Genomic DNA, 20,989 nt, shown 5'->3' with positions numbered 1-20,989 from the left:
AAGAGGAACTGAGAGGGGGGAGAGAATTATAGAAGAAAAAAGGAAAGAAGAGGGAAAGGAAAATATGTTTCATTCATATGTCTTACTGTGCATTGCATGTCCTCTGGGAAACATCCCACAGTTCTGTTAATTACAGAGACGGGGGAGGAAGTTGATGGTGTAATGATGCTGCTAGTGAGACTTGAGCCAACTTGCTGCTGTTACTATTGGACATGTAAATATATTAACAGGGCAGGTGTATTTAATATTTGCGTGGTGAGAAGACAGTTTTTTCCCCTGAATCTCAAGTCCTGATAACATTTATCCTAATGTTAATACAAGATCTGTGGCCTGGTCTACACTAGGACTTTAATTCGAATTTATCAGCGTTAATTCGAACTAACCGCTCAACCGTCCACACCAGGAAGCCATTTAATTCGAACTAGAGGGCTCTTTAGTTCACCCGGCAGGTGGAGTAACGCTGCACTTGCTAGCTCGAATTAGGCTTGGTGTGGATGCTAATCGAACTTAGCAGCCACAGTGCACCACTCTGTTGACGCTCTGGACAGCAGTCCGAGCTTGGATTCTCTGGCCAGCCACACAGGAAATGACCCGCGAAAATTTGAATTCATTTTCCTGTCTGGGCGGTTTGAATCTGACGTTCTGGTTGCACATCGGGCGGCACCTGCAACGATGCAGAGCTCTCCAGCAGAGGAGTCCGGGCAATCCCAGAATAGAAAGAGGTCCCCAGCATGGAGTGACCGGGAAGTCCAGGATCTGATCGCTGGGTGGGGCGAGGAGTCTGTGCTCTCGCTGCGCTCCAACAAGCGGAAGGTTTCTAAAGCCATGAAAGACAAAGGATACAGCCGGGATGCGATGCAGTGCGCGTGAAAGTGAAGGACCTAAGACAAGGGTATCAAAAGTCAGAGCGGCAACCCAGACATGCCGCTTCTACGAGGCACTGCATGCCATTCTAGGTGGCTCTGCCACCAGTGCCCCACCAGTGACGGTGGACTCGAGGACGGAATAGTGTAGACAGTTCCCCTCCTGTTCGCCGATGGGGAAGATGAGGAAGGGTCTTTAGAGGACGGCGCAGGCGACCTCGAACCCACTCCCGCTTTCCTGACAGCCAGGATCTCTTCATCACCTCACAGAGATCCCTACCAACCGTCCCTGCCCAACCAGGACTCGGACTCAGGGAAGGATCAGGCGGTAAGTGCAACACACGTATAAACATTTATTTTTATAACATTGTTATAGAAAAAATAGAAACAGTATTTACAAAATTCTAAATCTTAAACTATAATATATATTAAATTCTATGAAGAGAAGGTCCACACAACTGGACTTTAAAAATTCTAAATATTTACAATTTAAAACATTCTAAATATTAAACTATAATATATATTAAACTATATAAAGAGAAGGTCCACACAAATGGGGATAGAAAAATAGTCCTCTAGCGACATTTCTACGAAGGTGTCATTCAGTTCCTCACAAAGCCTCCGCATGAGGTTCGAAGCAGACTCTTCCACGCCAGGACATCCGAATATAGAGTGGAACCATCGCCTCTACTAGCATTGCTGCATATGGTCCTGGTCTGTGCAGTGACCCGCCTCAGGGTGATCTCGGTCTGCAAATACTGCATCTAAGTAGGGCAATTAGTGTAGTGTTACTATTGTTAATGGTTTACAATTAGGTTGCATAACAATGACCCTCGCCTAACAGCCACGGAGGCCACAGAGAACAAGCATGCATTGATCGGAGGGGCTGCAAAGGCTTATCCTTTCTGCTTTGCACATTGCCTTTAGCAGGAGAGCACAGCTAACCAGTAACTGATAAGCAGTATGTACTGTAAGGCTTACCAGGACTTTGTGCAAGAGGATGCAGCTATCTTTGCTCTCCAGTGCAATGGCGATGAGAGCGTATTCAAATCTCGGACTAGTTCTGAGATCTCCTGAGACTTGGTTCCCTCTTTGGTCTTGTTCACTGAAACTGACTAGACTGTGTTTACTGTTGGCAAACATGTATGTGTTCAAGGAAATCACCTACTTTTTCACATCACACAGCTTGGCTCCTTCCCGGACTGCCCGCCATCCCGAGGCTGGCTCGGATTAGAAAGACAAGGGACGACATGTTCCAGGAACTGATGGCCAGCTCCAGAGCGGAGGCGGCAGAGCAGAGACAGTCGAGGAGAGCCTGTGTCAGCAGCATCGCACACACCTGGAACGGGAGGATAGGTGGCAGCAGGAAGACCAGCAGGCGACTCAAACGCTGCTTGGTCTAATGATGTAGATGTTCTGCAAGACCGCAGTCAGGAGGAGAGAGCCCTGCAGTGCATCTGCAACCGCTCCAACGCCAAGAAGTCCTGTCCTCACCCAAAGTGACAAGACGGAGGCGGTAGGGGCCGTGAGAACTGTCCCTGCACCGCAGCACACCGATAATGTTAGAGACAACTGTCGCAATTTGTACAAGCTCTTTCTTTACAGCATCAACCAGTCCCAACTCCAAGTTCAAACCCCACTGTGTATTACATTATTAAAAGCGGTTTGGTGTTACTGACTGTTTCACACGTTTCTGGTGTCAGAAGACTTTCTGTTGTTCTGTGGGGAATTGTAATGTCACTGCATAGCCCACAGTGCCATGCTACAGACGTGGCTGCCGGGTCCACTGCAGGGCACACACAGACTGCAGAACCTAGGCACCAGGGACAGTATGTGTGGTGTATGCTGCCCGGTCTTTCCTTGATGTGTATGCTTGTGCAGGGTCCTGGTGCCTGACATCCCGAATGTAAAGGCAGGCTTCCTTCACATGCATTTGGACCGTAGTCACGATCCTCCCGGTGAAAGAGACCTCATCCAGGGGCAGATACTCACCCTTCCCCACACCCTCACCCTTCCAACGCCCAAACCCACAGCCGTCATGGTAACCCCTATCCTCCTGCAAACCCACCCATCAGTGCACACCTTAACCAGCACAGAATGCTTCCATGTTTCAACGAAGAAACAGAAATGCAAAGTCAACGAAAGATTTATTATTAATTACTAAAACATGTCCTTAGTTTTAAAACGTCCTTGGGAAGTGGGGAAAACTTGGTTTATGATCAGGCTCTCTTAAAATCAAGTGGACAGTCACAGGTTACCCTGCTCTGCGAGGAAACCAAAGCCTCCTGATGCATATCGCTTCCGCTGGGATATTCTCTCAGCACGGGTGTCTGGCTGATCATAAACAGCAGCCAGGCGATTTGCCTCAACCTCCAAGGTCTCGCCCTTGCTCTCACAGAGATTGTGGAGCACACAGCAAGCAGCAATAACTACGGGATATTCTTTCGCTGATGTCCGAGCGAGTCAGTAAGGTCCGCCATCTAGCACACTCCACCACCATTCTGCACTTGCTCAGCCGGTAGTTGAAGAGTTCCTTTTCAGTGTCCAAGGCGCCTGTATAGGGCTTCATGAGCCAGGGCATTAGCGGGTAGGCCGGGTCCCGAGGATCACTGTAGGCATCTGCACATCCCCAACCGTTATTTTGTGGTCCGGGAAGAAAGTGCCTGCCTGTCTAAACAGACCAGAGTTCCTGAACACACGCGTCATGAACCTTGCCCGCCCACCCGACGTTGATGTTGCCTATGGTCCACCACAGCTTGCAGCACCATTGAAAAGTAGCCCTTTCGGTTAATGTACTCGCTGGGCTGGTGCCAGGATAGGGATGTGAGTCCCATCTATAGCCCCACCGCAGTTTGGGAATCCCATTCTAAGATGCCCTGGACATTTCCGACAGTCACTACCTTTGAGAGCAGTTGCTCAACGATTGCGTGGGCTACTTGAATGACAGCAATGCAAGTTTCCAGAGGGCTATGGCCACTCGCTTCTGCACAGTCAGGGCTGCTCGCATCCTTGTGTCCTGGCGCTTCAGGGCAGGGGACAGCAAGTCACACAGTTCAAGGAAAGTGTCATCCTGAAGTTTCGCAGCCACTCTGTGTCATCCCAGACCTGCAGCACTATGCGGTCCCACCAGTCTGTGCTTGTTTCCAGAATCGCACCATGAACTTGACCCATTGCCACCATGATCTCCACTGCTCAGCATCTGACTGTGGAAGAGGTGGGCCATAAGTGCAGCGATGATGGCTCCATGCTCGCAGTGCTGTGGCGTCATTTTCCCCAGCATGCATTGGAACTGTGGGATAGCTTGCTGGCCCGTGAATGTGGACTCTGTATTTAGTATGGATACACAAATTCGACTTATTAAGGTCGAATCCACAAATTCGACTTAAGTAGATTCGAAATAGTCCTGTAGTGTAGACAAGCCCTGTGTCTGCTTAAACCATATCTGTGTGGTATCTGTAGACTGGTGTCAGTATCTCTGTGTATTCGTTTCTTTTTGTCTGTATCTTTAACTATCAGTGTGATACATTATCTCAGCTCCCTGGCTAACTCTCAGAATATCATGTCCTCTTAAAAGAAGCCAGTTTAGAGTAAGACCTATTTGTGCATATTGGCTGCAACACATAGTTTGTGCTGCATATTAAAATAGTCAAATAAGCTGCTTTCTACAGGTCACTATTATGATGGAAAGTGACTCACTTTGTGACACCAGAGATAAGGAAGTCTAGTTCCAGAATTTGTAACCTTCCTGCTTTAATATTGGTTTAGCATTCAGATGTATGTTGTTGAGTTTGCTGTTTTTTAAAACGTTGAAAGCCATGTTTTCAGAAAATTGCACATTCCGACATTTTCACAACCATGATCATACACACAAGTGACCAGTAAAAAGCCACAGGATTGGGCAAACAGAAAGATGATTTAGAAACTCCCTCCCTCTTTGAGTTATATGCTGAGCACAGCTTGTCTGGAACCAGGGATTTGGCCCTAAAATTTGGTTGTGATTTTTAAAACCAGTACTACCACAGGACAGGATAGAAACTGGTTTACAATCTAATAGTGCACGTCCATAATTCTGATAATACATGGTCAAATGCAGAAGGCTTGGGAATGTTGATTTTATTTTTTAATGTTTATTTAAAACACAATTTACATAGCTGACTACATGATCTTTTGTGAGCATGTGCAATTCTTTTGTAGTGATTAAACTGTATAGTAGTTTTCTGTAACAGGTGCATTTTTGTGATGCTAGTTCACATTTTATCTTGTTGTGATTCTCAGGAAATAAATATAAAATACTGTATAAAGGTAAAATGATTATACCATCCTGTATGTACATATGGATAAGGATCTTTTCTCCCTCCTCAGATAAAATAACAAACTTATTCTCTGTGTCCTCTGACATCAGAGATTTCTAGGACCCTTTTATATTCATATTTCAAGTATTCCTCCTTTTCCAGAGAACATAAGCAGACAATAGGATCAAAATTGAAAATGATACACTATTATGACTAATAATAGCTTATATTCAGATAGTGCCTTTCATCCACAAGAGGAACAATACACTATATTCCAATGAAAAATTTAAATGTAGTTTTTCTTGGGTTGGAGAGGAAATGGCCTGTACTGTTTGTAATGTACAACAGCCTGTTTTAATAAGTTTGTAAAATAATTGGAGAAGAGGTGATTGATTGTTTAACAGCCAATGGAGAAAATAGTCTAAAAACACCCCAGAAGCAAATCACTTTGGATGTAATCACTACAAAAAAGCTTATATTTTTACCAGTTCATACAAGAACACGGAAAGGTAGAAATATCCTTAAAAGTAGTGCATGTTGTATACATTCAGTTAATAGTATTTCAGGTATACTTTTGTATAGCTAGAGAACAAAATGCTTTTATGGTAACCTTTTTCCATTCTTAACAAAATGCAGTGTTGTGTATGCTAGAGCTCATCAGCTGACACCCATTAGCATGTAATCAGGTAAGAATAAATGTATACATGCTATAAAAGTATAGTTGTGCTATATTGTACTCACTGTATTGAACCCTGCTTAGTAAGCTAAAACCTGACTGCTAGTATTCACACATGTGGCAAATGACAAAATCAGCCCACAAATATTTTGCAGCATTCCATGGTATCTCATTTATTTGTTTAATTTGCTGCTATAGCAACTAGATTCCATCCCCTTAGGGTTGTGGTGGTGGTGATTTTTTTTTTGTTTGTTTTTTTTCCACAGACCTATGATCTACTTGGTTTAAGTTTGGCAGACAGTATTTCCTTCAATTGAAGACATACGCACCAACTCAGTGACCAGATTTTTACCTATTTATCATTGCTGGAGTGAGCCATTATTTCACACGGGAGCAATATCAGAAATCATTTTCTGCCATTGTCTTTGTAATAAATCATCACTTTTTAAAAGTTCCCTTTTTTGCCTTTTTAGTTTTCTAATTACTTTCTTTTCATGTGCAGTTGTACTTGAGAACAGGCAGCATTTCTGCAGAAAAACTCTCTAGCCAAATGATGAATACATGGAACTAGTGCCACAGCAGTAATGCTGCTTACCTGCTGATCTGCAGAAATCAAAGATTTGGGAGTGACCTTGAGACTTAGTCTTGCCTATGGTGACTGTGAGCATCAGCTGTGACCTGTCTTTAGTGCAGGGGCTCCATTTGTCCCCCACAACCCAATCCCACCCTGTAAGATATAAGTAATAACTTCCATTTGCATTTCTAATGGCCTATAGTGGGGTGGGGGAATAGGCACAAGGGAGAGGAAAGTGCCAACACCACTTTCTGGACAGTTCAAAAAGTGGTATTAGGAATGGCTTTGGCAGACGCTGTGTGCCTGCCTTTTAGAATGACCATCTTAGCCCCCTGATCAGGGCCGGCTCTACTGTTTTTGCCGTCCCAAGCAGCGCGCCAGATTGCCACCGCGAATGGCGGGGGCAGTCCATGTGCCATTAGGGTGGCTCACATGTTTCCGCAGCGGCGGCAATTAGGCAGCAGCTTGTGTCTTCAGCCAGAAGACAGAAGCTGCGCCGCTGCGGACAGCTAAACATAGAAGCTGCCACCGAATTGCCGCTGCCGCGGGAACACACAAGCCATCCTAACGTACATGGATTGCCCCTGCCATCCGCAGCAGCAATTCGGCGCGCTGCTTGGGGGCAAAAACACACGAACTGCTGCCCCTTGCACATTGCTGCCTCAAGCACTTGCTTGGAATGCTGGTGCCTGGAGCTGGCCCTGCCCCTGATGGAATGAAATGAGTGAGGAAATAAGAAAAATGGCAAAAGGCAGACCAGAAGCTCATACCTTATCCTATTCTTGTTACAACTACTACTTATTATATCACTTGTATAAGATATTTTCGTTCAGAACAAATGATGTAATGAGTTTAATTAATATTATTTAAATCCACAGAGCTAGCAGCCCAGCTAGCATGAGGGAGCAAGGATACAGCCTGACTAGAGGAGGGAGAAGAATTGAATGCTGCTGGTGCAAAATCTGTTTCAAGTCCATCCCCTCCAACAGCACAAAGGCTCCCTGCAAGACTCCTTTCTGCAGGGAAGGAAGTAAATGTACAGCATAGCACAACTGTCTGGGAGCATTATTGTGTTCTTTTATTGTCACACTGCTCCCAAGTCTGAAAAAGCATGATGTAGCTATTAAAGGACAGGACTGAGCTCCAGGAGGCCTGGGATCTATTCTTGACTCTGCCACTGAATTACTGGGTGATCTTGGAAAAGTGTTATTGGGCTTGAACCTGCTAGGTGCTGAGCACCCTGAACTCCCATTGAAGTCAGTGGGAATTGAGAATGCTCAGCATTTTGAAGGATCAAACCCTTAAACATTTTTTGCCTTAGCTTGCCTGCCTGTGAAATGGAGATAATAATACTGTCATACCTACATAACAGGGGTGCTATGAGTCTTAATTAATGTCTGTAACACCCTCAGATGAAACCTAATATAAAAGTCAAAAGAATTGCTGTTTTTGTAATGTGTCAAATATTGGTCACTGATCGTGGTAGGATATCAGAACTGATGAACTAATGGTGTGATCCAGTCTCCTATAGGGTATACATGAACTATGTTTAAAATGATCAAATTATCCATGGATTTTATACTAAGGTTAGCATTGCCAATATCTCATAAAATGCTTCAGATTGACCTGGTCCAGGGGCACTATGTCAGCAAGCTAGACTGAGTGCAGAATGGGAGGAGTTCTTTGAGTGATTGCTCATATCGATTCCAGTTAGGTGTGTGCGCACTGTGTGCACTGTCGTCAGAAAGCTTTTCCCCTAGCAGCATCCGTCAGGTCGGCTGTGGAGCTCCCTGGAGTGGCACCTTCATGGCGCTCAATATATGACCCTGCCAACCTGGTGCCTCCTCAGTTCCTTCTTACCACCAGTGACGATTGTTGGAACCACGGTGACTTGCTTAGCAAGCTCTCCTCGTTTTCCCTAGTTTTCAGTTTAGTTTTGTTTACAGTTATTCCTAGCCTCGTTACGTTTAGTTTTATTAATTTCGGTTGTTATAGCAGATAGCTGTTGGGAGTGGGGGGGTCTTCCCCTTCACCCTGACTGTGTTCCCTGTTGAGACTCGGGGTCTGTCTAAATCCCAAGGGTTCGAACCCTGCAAGTCCTGCAGCAAGCCCATGCCAATGGGCGACCCCCACGACCCTTGCTTTAAGCGTCTGGGGGAAACACAACAAGTGGACAAGCGGAGCATTTGTAAAGGGTTTTGCCCCAGAACAAAAAAGGAGCGAGACTTTCACTTGAAGCAGTTCCTTATGGAGGCAGCACTTAGACTGCAACCTACATCAGCACAGCAAGACCCGGCATCGAGCTCATCGGTGCGCAGCACCCCAGCGGCAGTGGTAGAAGTGGCAACGCGGAAGGACTCAGGGAGAGACCCGCAGTGACACCAAAACTGGCAGGATCAACCTGGCACCAGTCCCATTCCCTAACGCAGAAGTGGCGGAAGTAGAGAAGGAGTGGATCTCCGACTCCGAGACCCACCCCTTTGGAGCCGGCCGATGGGGCGCATCCCAGAGAGGAGCACCAAGGGCTAAAGACTTTGGAGCCAGCACCGTCGACTTTGGCCCTGCAAGGGGGACCGTTGAGTCCGGTGCCGTTGGACTTCCTGAACCACGTCATTGAGGAGGGGGAATTGCCATCCACCCTGAACACCTTTGAGACCATGAGAGACCTCATTGCCATGACAGCACCGCAGCCCCCGTCCTTCAAGCCAAGCCTCCGGTACCACAACGTGTGGCAACGTCTTGAGACAAACTGATGATGCTTCATCCTTCAGCACTGCCGGTGGAGTCCCGGCCCCGCTCACACTTGCGGCACCGATTAGACTCACGACACAGCTCCAGGTCACGATACCAATCATCACACCGATCCCCATTGTGCAGCAGGTCCCGCCCCTGGCACCGATTATCCTGGCACCAGTCAGCGTTCCTGCACAGGCCCCAATCTCAGCACCGCTCCCCAGTCTAGTTCTGTGCGGCACTGCCCTGGCCATCGCGGTCCTGCTCCCTGTCTTCAGACTCAGAGACGGAGTATAGATACTCAGAGCGGGGCTGGCACCAGTCAGGCTGTGGAATGCCTAAGCTGGGGGAAGGACCATGGCCTGCGCAGTGGCAGAGACCAGCGCAGTGGCCATTTTGGACCCCATGGGCGTACCACCAGGCCCAGGGTGCCCAATCCAAAGGTTCCCGTTTGGCAGCATCTGAACCACAGGTACCAGAGGCATCAGCTAGTTGCCCCACCCCTAGGGGTGCCAAGGAGGTACCGGTCGCACTACCTCCCCTGGAACCAACCCCAGCTCCTGAGCCTGATCCAGGTGTGGATGGCCCCGACAGAGAGGTGGGACAGGAGGCCCCTGGAGACCAAGAGTGTCAGGAGGATGCTGTTCCCCCATTAGCCTCATAATCATCCTCCCTGGATGAGGCAGTTGCAGGCACCTCCACCTCTGGACCACCCTCCATAGACAGCTGTGCCCACCAGGACCTCCTTTGCAGGGTGACGTGAAATATGGGCTTGCAGGCCAAGGAGGTGATAGAATCAGAGGACCCTATGGTCAACATCCTGGCCCTGGAAGGCCCATCATGGGTGGCTCTATCCCTCATCAAGACTACACATGTCAATGCTAAAACCATTTGGCAGACCCCAGCCTTCATCCCTCTCATCACGAAGGGTGTGGAAAGGAAGTATTTTGTACCATCTAAGGGGTACGAATACTTCTTCACACACCCGCAGCCTTGCTCATTGGTGGTGGCTGCAGTAAATGAAAAGAAGAGGCAGGGATAACAAGCCCCAGTGCCTAAGTCCAAGGTCGCCTAGATTTATTTGGGCACAAAGTGTATTCCACGGCGGGGGTTACAACTCAGGATCGCCAACCAGCAGGCAATTCTGAGTAGATACAGCTTCAACTCCTGGAACTCGATGCTCAAGTTTAAGGAGCTAGTGCCAGCTGAGTCCAGCAAGGAGTTTGGAGTGATAGTGGAGGAGGGCAAGATGGTGGCATGGATGTCTTTACAGGCCTCACTGGGTGCTGTGGACTCAGCGTCACGCACCTTGTCCTCCAGTATCGCCATGATCGCCAAGGTTCAACAGACCATGCAGGACCTGCATTTTGATGGAGCAGGTCTGTTTGCAGAGCAGACTGACTCTCGACTGCATAGGCTAAAAGACTCAAGGGCTACCATGAAATCCTTGGGTATGCACACCCCAGCAACCCAACGTAAACATGTCAAGCCTCAGCAGCAGTGTTCCTATTCTTCTTGGCCACGGCAGGACTTTTATAGGAGAAGGGGCAGGAATGGCAGACGCAAGCCTTCCACCCCCTGACCCCGTCAGGTTCAAAGCAGGCCTTTTGAAGGTTCACCTGAGGATGGCAAACCAGCCACAATTCCAGATTCTTGAATCATCTGTCCCACTTCTACCGTGCTTGGTCCCAAATAACTTCAGACCGCTGGGTTCTCCATATGGCAGAAGTGGGATAGTCTCTCCAATTCTGCTCCTACCCTCCCTCTCACCCCCCTTCCCTATTCCTCTTCAGGGGCCCTTCTCACAAGCAACTCCTTATCCAGAAGGTGTGGGTGCTCCATCTTCCAGAGGTGGGGGTTTCCCCAGGTTGATCTGTTCGCCACCCAGAGCAACAGAAAGTTCCCAATGCTCTGCTCCTTCCAGAGACACAGCCCAGGCTCAAACACAGACGCATTCCTGCTACCCCGGGGAAGCTGCCTGCTCTACCCCGTTCCCCCGTTACCTCTTGTGCACAAGGTCCTGCTCAAGGTCTGCAGGGATGGGGCAGAGAGAATTCTGGTGGCACCAGCGTGGCCTCAACAACATTGATACACCACACTCCTGGAGCTGTCAGTGGTTGCCCTGATCACTTTGCCTCCCCTCCCCGACCTGATCACTCAGGACCACTGTCGCCTTCATCACCCCAATCTGCAGTTCCTCCACCTCACGGCATGGTAGCTTCATGGCTGAACCTCATGGAGCTTCTGTGCTCAGAACAAGTAACAGAGGTCCTACTCAGCAGCAAGGAGCCCTCCACTAGAGCCACATATCTGGCAAAGTGGAAAAGATTTACTTGTTGGTGTGACCAGCGTTGTACACCTCCTGTTCAGTCACCTGTATCTCTCATCTTAGAGTACCTTCTGCACCTGAAACAGCAGGGCCTGGCAGCATCCTCCAAAAGGTACATCTCACTGCTATCTCGGCTTTCCACCCAGGAGCATCTGGACGCTCTGTCTTTGCCAACCCTATGGTTGGTTGGTTCCTCAAGGGTCTGGAACAGCTATATCCCCAGATCAGACAGCCTGTCCCCGTGTGGGACCTTAACCTGGTCCTCTCCAAGTTAATGGGGGCCCCATTTGAACCGCTTGCAACTTGCTCCCTTCTCTATCTGCCGTGGAAGGTAGCCTTTCTGGTCGCCATTACATCCGCAAGGAGGGTGTCTGAGTTAAAGGCCCTTACCTCAGACCCACCTTATACAGTTTCCCACAGGGATAAGCTGCAACTCAGACCTCACCCCGCCTTTCTTCCTAAGGTTGTGTCACACTTCCACACTAGTCAGGACATTTTCCTGCCTGTTTTTTATTGTAAGCCTCATGCCAGTAGCCGTGAGCAGAGGCTGCATTCTGGATGTTTGGCGAGCACTAGCCTTCTACATCGAGCACGCCAAGCCATTCAGGAAGTTGAACCAGTTGTTCATAGCGGTGGCAGACCAGATGAAAGGACTGCCGGTCTCATCTCAAAGAATAGCCTCTTGGATCACGTCATGCATCCACATTTGCTACGAGCTGACCAAAATACCTACCCTGGCTCTTATAGAACACTCCACAAGGGCACAGGCCTCATCAGTGGCAATCCTGGCCCAGGTCCCGACACAAGAAATCTGCAGGGCAGCAATTTGGTCCTTGGTACATATGTTCACCTCTCATTACGCCATCATCAGGCATGCCAGAGATGATGCAGCTTCCAGCACAGCGGTGCTCCAATCAGTGATTCCATTCCGACCCTACCATCTAGGTAAGGCTTGGGAGTCACCTATTTGGAATCTATATGAACAATCACTCGAAGAAGAAAAAACAGTTACTCACCTTCTCATAACTGTTGTTCTTCAAGATGTGTTGCTCATATCCATTGCAAACCCACCCACCTTCACCTCTGTCAGAGTAACCGGCAAGAAGGAACTCAGGCGGCGCCGGGTTGGCTGGGTCATATATTGAACACCATGAAGGCGTCACTCTAGGGGGCTCCACACCTGACCCAATGGGTGCTGCTAATGGAAAAACTTTCAGATGACTCTGCATCCAGAAGAACAACAATTACGAGAAGACAAGTAACCATTTTTTCCTCCCTTATCTGAGGTGGACTAAAATGCAAATTACATCCTTAACTTCACTTCCTGAGGAAAATATTTAATTTGTTTAGTAGGATTCTTAGAGTTTTATTTTATCATCTTGAACTTCACCAGTTTTTCATAAACCCTGTATGCAGAGTTACAATCTGCTGAGTCATAGCCATACATGTTTTTGTGGCTTCTTCAAATACAGTATGCAGTGTAGAAAAGTTTTATGAACTATTTATGGGAAGGATGAAATATGTATCTCCATAAAACTAGTTAGAAAAGGAACAGAACATGGCAGATATTTTTAAGCCACTTGATAAAATTAAGAACTGGAAAATGACATAATTTTCTGTAAGCCATTTTCTTTTATTTAAACATAATACTGAGAATTTTCTTTAATACAAAGATTTATTGAGATTTCCATTAGCAAACATGGATAATTCATGTTGGCTGAAAATCTTTTTAAAAACATGTATTTACAAATGTGTATTTATGTGTGTATTCTTGAATCAGGAAATAAGGTTGAGAACATTTCGGTAGATGTAAGGCAGAGGAACTGCAGATGAAGCAGAAGAGGAGAAAGGGATGGAGGAAGAAATGGGTGTGTCAGAAGTTAAGAGAAAAGGTGATAAAGGTGCAAGCTGCATACAGTACAAGACAGAAAGGAATCAGTGAGGAGGAAACCAAATATTGAAATAAAGAAGTGATGATGGTAGTCAGCTGGGAAGAGCCACAGAACATGGAACTGATAATCGTATGTCCTGTACGTTGCTGAGGAGAAAGCTCAAAAAGGAAGCGAGACTGTTTAAAGTACAGTGTATATTGAAAAATTGCCCTCTACTTTATTCCAGGCCATCATGTATAATTTGGTTTTATTTGATTTCCCATGAAGTGTATCATGCAGGGTCATCCTTTGCAGAGAGGTTTGGTTTTTTTTTCCCACCCTCCCTTTTAGCAAAGCTTAAAGAAGCATAAATATGTTTTCCCTATGGTCTAGCAGTCTTCATTTTGTGTTACCTGCCTCCCTGAATTCACAATCACTAATTTCCTCAGAGCTCTTGAGTCTTTTTATTTGGTCTCTGCTCTCTGTCTGCCTATAGTGTGCCCCAGAAAGCACATGGTAGCAGCACTGTAGTGAATGCATCCCTGTATTCATACCTTACATACGATTGTAATAATCTTCATACCAAATATGCCTTGTGAGGTATCTTTTGAAAATTATAACTTTCTGGTCAATAATATCATGGTGAAATGTATGTAGCAATATATGTAAAGTTATAAATTGCCCCGAATGATGTTGGTGGCACGTGTTCAAACTCACATAGCCCCAGTTAGGTAGAACTGGTCAAGCAGGTCTTAAAGGAATGGGGGTTTACCTCAGTTTACATATAAGTTGTAAACAGAGTCCTCAGACAGTGAGGGAGGGCAGACAGGAGACAAGAAAAATCTGCATTTTTGCAAACAGATGTGAGAAGAAACAGCATGGAGAAACAGTAGCTTTCACTAGTAGACACCATGTTGCCTCCTTTACTGTTTGAATAAACTCGGCTTTGAGGGGTAACCTAGAAGAAAATGCATCTCAAAGGGGGACTGGACTATGAGAGTAAGGGGGCAAAAACACCTCTCTTTTTTCATCTAAGACAACAAAGAGAAGCAGCCGTTGAACTTTGGGAGTAAATCCTTGCCTGAGAGTTTGGTCAGCAGTGGTACTGGGAACGTGTGGTAAGGGAGTTCACCTTGAACCAAGTCCAACTTGTTAAGTTTAGAAAGCATTCTATCTTTATTTTTCTTGTAACCATTTCTGACTTTAATGCTTCATTACTTGTACTGACTTAAAATCTGTCTCTTTGTGAGTAAATAAATGTGTTTTATTCTTTAATCAGAATTAATCCAGTGTTGCGAATTGTTTGGGTAACACTATTTAAGGTAGCCAACAGTTGTATATTGATCCCCTGAGAGGGGCAATGGACCTAATATATCTGGACTATCCAGGAGAGGGCTGGACAGCGCAAAACACACATTTGGGTGGGGGGGAATCCTGGATGGGGGGTGTTTTTGAGGTCACCCTGCAAGTACTGACCAAGTCTGCTGGAAGCCAGTGTGACTGGTGTTTGCTGAGAGGCTGCTGGGGTCAGAGCTGCTGGACCAGGGCTGTAGCTATACCCAGACACTCAGGGTGTGACCTGCATGCTTCTCGGCTATTTGTGAGGAGCCCACGTTGGGATCTACAGCAGCAAAGCGTTGTGAGGCACCCCAAGTTGCAGGGCAAGCTGTGACACAGCCCCTCACAGGTCTGGATTGAATCCCAGAATGTCATAAGCACCCAAAACTTTCTAAGGTCATGCATCACTTTTTAAAACATTATTATTATTACTATTGATTAATTTATGTTAGAGTAGCAGCCAGACGCTCCAGCTTAAATCAGAGCCCCGTTGTGCTGGGCACTGTATGTACACTCTGCTTCAAAGACCTTACAATCTAAATGGACAGAACAGATTAAGGATGGGAAAAAGGAAGCATTATTATCCCTGTTTTACAGATGGGAAACTGAGGCACAGAGATTGATTTATATGAGGTGGCACAGGGAGTTTGTGGCAGAGCTGGAATTAAATCCAGTCCTAGTCTAGTGCCTTAACCAAGAAATCTTTTTTCCTCTCCAAAGCAGGCCTGGAACACAAACTCATACAGGATAGAAATTCATATGTGATTCAAACTCAGAGAGAGTTTGGCAGCTCTGTTGGGAGGACCAAGAGACTCAATCTTGTGGGGGCAGTTGCTCCAGGTTCTTCCTCACCCTGCTTACAGTTGGCATTTTTCATTATCTTCGTTTTAGTGGTGTTACTGGAATCTGTTCAGGGTGCACTGGCTCACCTTGCAAGCTGTTCTCGGGTTCCTAACATAGCCCTCTAGATGCTCTTTCATCTTGTTTAGAAGCTACTTCCAAAATATCCCAAATGCACAATTTTATTTTGTACATTTTTTTACACAGGGTAAATTCCCCAGGGATGCTCTCTCCTCTATGATTATTTGAGCTATGGGAGGAGAAAATCTGACCCATAAACAGAAAGGTGATGTAAGAAAGAACAGTTTGGAAATGTAAACAGTGTCAAAGGGGAAAGTGCTGCCTCTTCCCAGCTGCCTTCAGACTTCCTTTGAAGTAATACTTTTGGTGACCAGGACTCTTAGTTGGGGCACCAAGTAGAAGGGGCAGATGTTACGATCAGTTACAGAAACGCTAGCAGTTTGGTTGCACATTTTTAAAGGGACTGAGAAGCTTCTTTCATGTATTCAAGAGACTCTTCAAGAGGCTTTGTGGAAGTCCAGTTACAGATGCATAGTTTGTGTCGGGACATCAGAAAAGGAAATATTATTTAGATAACTTAAATAAGAGGTAGCTTGGGTAAAACATGTTATTGACACACAAGTTATGTAACTGATGGCCATGGAGGGGTTATATTTTCATTACTTCTCAGCATTAATTTGAACATTGGAAGAAGGATGTGCCTGTTAAGAAGACAAAAATAATGTAATCTGATATAGACGCCTGCATTTACTTCCTTCAGATGAGAAATTACTGTTTGCTAGCCCTTTTTCAAATCTGATCTCTGCAGCTTAATTGGCAATAATACAAATGTTAACAGCTGCATAAGAGATGTTACTGAGTCCACAACAGTAGCCATGGTTACCTGCATACTTTCATTGCTTTATTAATGTGTAATTCATTTTTTTCTGGAAATACCATTACCATGTAACATAATACAATACAGCCTCTTAGCGGGTATTACTGTGAAGAGAAGAGCATCTCTCAGTGAACCTGAAAGCTGTTTATATCAAACTGGATTATATACAGAACATACCACCTATATATTATAGATCCCGTAAATGCTGTATCATAACAGAGGGAAAAGAGAATCCTACAAGTTTCAAGTGATATTACTCTAGAACGTTTCACAATAAAAGAAGAGACTACTTAACATCTTTTGGCATTAAAAAATATGGTCTCCGATTTACGCTGGTGGGTGTAGCTGATCTTGTGGTCAGAGTGCCCTTTCTATCTGCTTCCTGTGTCCAGGTAGTGCTCTGAAAAATTGCACTACTGGTGAATCTCAATAAAAATAATTAGCCAGATCTAGATCCTTGCTCAGTCCTTTTACTGCCAGTCTGGTGGCACAAACTGGAGGGAGAACTGACTTAAATCGATAGCCGGGGACTCTGCTGATGTAGGGAAATCCCAGGATAGGATCACCAGTTCCTGCCCCACCTCAGCCCAACATAGGGGCCTGCTGGGGTTGGGGTATGTAACTGGAATGCAGTCCTGGACCAACAGATTGGAATCTATGGAGCAGTTACTGCCAACATAACCTAGAACATCCTTAAAGTTACTCTAATTTGTACTAGGGGACAAACTCTCTCCCATCTGCCCCCACTATCAGAGGGATGGAAAGGTGGTATAAAGTTACCTAAGCCCTCTGCTCCTTGGCTTTTCACCCTCCACCCCACCCCAGTATGATGAGCATAGGTGAGGTTCACCAGATTTTGTTCCAGATTAATGGAAAGCAAATAATTAACTGCACCAGATTTTCCAAGTGCACATTAGTTTAGTTAATAAAGAGAATAATAAATAATATTTCCACTTCAGAATATCTCAGTGCTTTGCAAATATTAATGCATTCAACTTTACAAGAATGCTGAAGCCCATATACTCAGGATTTAGGTTGGTTGGTTGGTTGGTTTGTTTGTTTGTTTTAGTGGGATGGAGTGAAATTCATCCCGAATGCATAACCACTGTAAATCAATTTAAAACAACAGAGAAATAGCACCTAAAGAGGGTGGATTGGTGTTTTGTTTCTACGGGATTATTTGATCTGATTTCTTTCAATACAAGGTTTCTTTATACTGTTTCTACACTGTTCCATAGCATGACATAGCATACTTTGCATGTCTAACAGCATTTAATTGAACGTGTATACAAACTGCATTTTAAAATACTGTTACTTGACATGTCAGTTTACAGTGAAATCAGGGTATTGATAGGTTGCTGCATTGGCTTGAAATAAAGACCAAATATTGTAATATTTAAATATGACATTGAAAAATTACTAGTATTGCCCGATGAAACCATGTTGAAAAGAATGATAAAGCTTTGATGAGCCAGACCCATTTTCAGTGCATCGCCGAGGACAAGTAGGATGGCATTTAGATTAAAAGTTCAATAGCAAAGCCGGCTGTTGCCTCAGTCTGGCTTCTGTTGCTGTTCCAGTGCTGCCAGGTTGGAGCTATTTATAGACGTTAGCCCATATCTCTCCATGTGCACAGACATACTACTCTCTCAGAAGTTGTTGTGTTTCTAAAGAGGTGACGTCTGTTTTATTTTCCGGTCCTTCGCAGGGTAGTTTGTTCTGTACCATGCAAAGGGGGTGAAGCTCGACACATCAAAAATCTACACCCTGTACATTCTCTTGCTTTGTATTTTTCTATTGTTTATGTAAAATGAACTCCTTAATTTCTGTTTGTGTACTCTCCATATGCAAGACATCGAGCTTAATTTAGCCCTGGGATATGCTGACTTCAACCAGTTTGAGCGTAGGGCTGCTCTCAGCAGAAAATCTGGCGGGAGGAGATGATCAGGAGGGGTGATGCCAAGAGCCTGCAAACCCCACTTCTCCAGGGAGCCAGCAGCATAGCCTCTGACTGGGGAAGAGGCATGGCCAGGAGACCCAAGGGATGCATTGATTTATCAAATCTCCCACTGAGCCCCTGGCCAGGAGGCTCCCATAGAACATTATTCAGAATTTAAACCTGCCCTCCCTGCAGTTACTGGTAGTGCAAACAATGTCCAACCCAAAAGCACAGCTGCTACTGATTTTCACCTGCTGTGCCAGCAGAATTGAGACAATAGCTGATGATTTCCCAACTAAAATACCAGTTACAGATTTCACTCTTCACAATGGACAAGAGTGTTGGTTATAACCCATGCCTCTGAGGGAATGCATTGGTAGTACTCCTGCCGGAGGGCTATGGTTTGGGGAGGAATGGAGAAGCTGCAGAGTTCTGTGTAATCTGTTAACGAATTTCTCGTTCGGAATGATAGGTCTGTGCTAAAATGTATCGTGTCAGCACCTTGATTTTTCATTTAACTTGAGATAAAAATTGCAGGAGTTTTTTCAATTTCTGTTAAATTTAGAACCTCAGGGAAGTTGGAGTTGTTTCATTTGTGGGTATGAACGAGACAGTCATTTTTAATCAATTATAAGTGATGAGGGTATTTTCCCCTCCCCCCCCTTTTCTGACTTCTCACAACTATAAACATCCCTCATTTCCTTTCACACATAGCTGCTGTGGTTTTTACTGATCAATTAACTTTGGTATTAAAAATTAGCAGAATGAAATAGACTAAAGAGGAAAATAAGAGCATAGTAGTTGTACCTGATTTCTGTGGTTGCAGAAATAAAAACTCACTATAGAAATATGCTTAACAAGAATAAGAGAAATTGAAAGACATATAACACATATGTTAACAGGTAAACTAGTGATTGGAAAAATGGACCAAGTGGGATGAAGTGATTGAAAACAAATCATTGATATACCTTATACAAGAGTATGGATTTTTACTGAATACTGTAACTAGTATTGTCTAAGTTCAACCGTCTTCCCTTATCTTGTATATCTAAAACCCTCCCTTGTTCAAGATATTTCTATTGTGTACAAACCTATTTACCTTTAATTTTAAAAAAGTTGTAATTAAAGAGCCTATTAGTGTAGTTACAAAGGCCTGATCCTGCAGCCTAATTCACAGTACTGTGACTATAGTGGGGTTCCCTCTGAATGCAATGCATCTGTGTGTGTGGATCAGCTTGCAAGACTGGGGCTGCTTGATTCTAAACATGATTTATGTCCTTACTCAATTTCTGTAAAATAGGAAATATCCTTACTACCAAAATAGTAGGAATTTGGAAAGGGAGAAGGGTGTGTGTCACTTCAGTTTTGTTACAGTGGACTAGAATTTGGACTTGTGACATTCCAAAAAGTATGAAGATGGTTCCCTACACCTCAGAACTCCCCCGGCATCTTCTGAATTATGCTTTAAAAAAAAAAACTGATGTGCAAAACTGTGTAATAATTTTCCATTTGCATTCTCTCGAAATCAGTACTTCAGCTTGTCTCAATAAAAAATTAAACTTATTTTCAAAGGAATAAAAGAAGCTTTCCCTCTGGTTGTAAAATAAAGTTTTGATTGGGGCTGTGTGTGTGTGTACGCACGCACATGTATGTGTGGGTTTATACTAGCAATAAAAATGTCTCTCTTTTAATTGCCTTCATCCTTCCTGGACCTAAATACAGGATATGATGTACAGTGGGCCAAGGACAAAATATGAGGACATCAAGAAAAATAATTTTGAGATGTGGGATCAGATTCCTTAGCATAAATAACATTTTATCTAACCTTTATTTCATACTTTCACACTACTGATGACAATTTTAGTAGTAGTAGTGGGAGAACACCAGGTAAATGTCTGGAGTGGATTTTTCCTTATAATGTGTCTCTTCTTAACTTACATTGGCATGGACGATATTAAGAAACAAAGCATAACCTATTGGTTGACCCTTTCTACTGAGCTGACGGTTGACACTTGGCAGTGAATCCTGCTTCCCAAATCTCAGGCCTGGTTTGGGCAGGCTTTGAGCTGGCTATAGTATTTCAGTCTAATGAATCAAACTATGGTCCCAACTCTGAGTGTCCTCAATTCATGTTGAGAAGCACGTCACAGAATTGGGCTTAAAAAGGAGAAGGGCAGGACATAAGGAAACTAATTGGGAACTCTGTTGGCAGTCTCAGCAGAGAGGCCAAGAATTAAATTGTTGGAAAAACTGACAGGAGTAGATCTTCAGTTGCTGTAAATTGTCAGAGTTCCATTAACTGCAGTGGAGCTATGACAGTTTACACCACCTGAGGCCTAGAGGTGATCCCTCCAGTGTATAGTTGAGACAGATTGTATACTAGCACCGCTCACGTTGTTATTATTCTGTGGATACTTCATTCCCCTGGGCTGGTAATCGGGCACTTTTCACCAGTCCTAATATGACTTTCAAAAGGGAAACATTTACCATTTCAAAACTGTCTCGGTTATTTCATTTCATTTTCTTCCTGTTGTTTCCTTTTTCAGATTACAAACCTTTCCCTTCCTGTATTCTTCTAAGAACAACTTGAATATTCATCAAAAGATAGTTCTACGAAGAGGTTTTGTATCAGATTT

General features: G+C 44.8%; 1 protein-coding gene across 8 annotated transcripts in view; it reads left to right on the top strand.

The window, feature by feature from the left end:
* The window catches only part of AIG1 (androgen induced 1), a 197,610-nt gene that overhangs the window by 90,650 nt on the left and 85,971 nt on the right, over positions 1–20,989 (top strand). For 2 of the 8 annotated variants that reach the window (XM_039530649.1, XM_039530650.1), the window contains one exon: positions 6,098–6,285. The exons of 3 other annotated variants lie outside the window; for them this stretch is intronic. Coding sequence is in view for 3 of the 5 variants with exons in the window: in XM_039530650.1 (XP_039386584.1) it covers positions 6,098–6,148 (51 nt within the window). In the remaining 2 variants the exon portion in view is untranslated. Of the gene's footprint in view, positions 1–6,097; positions 6,286–7,283; positions 14,624–20,899; positions 20,974–20,989 lie in introns of those variants that run through there. 3 more of the 8 variants (XR_005596262.1, XM_039530651.1, XM_039530653.1) reach the window with 3 other exon arrangements.

The sequence above is a fragment of the Mauremys reevesii genome, linkage group 3, assembly GCF_016161935.1.
Source record: "Mauremys reevesii isolate NIE-2019 linkage group 3, ASM1616193v1, whole genome shotgun sequence".
Classification (NCBI taxonomy): domain Eukaryota; kingdom Metazoa; phylum Chordata; order Testudines; family Geoemydidae; genus Mauremys; species Mauremys reevesii.
This window is presented reverse-complemented; position numbering and strand designations above follow the sequence as displayed.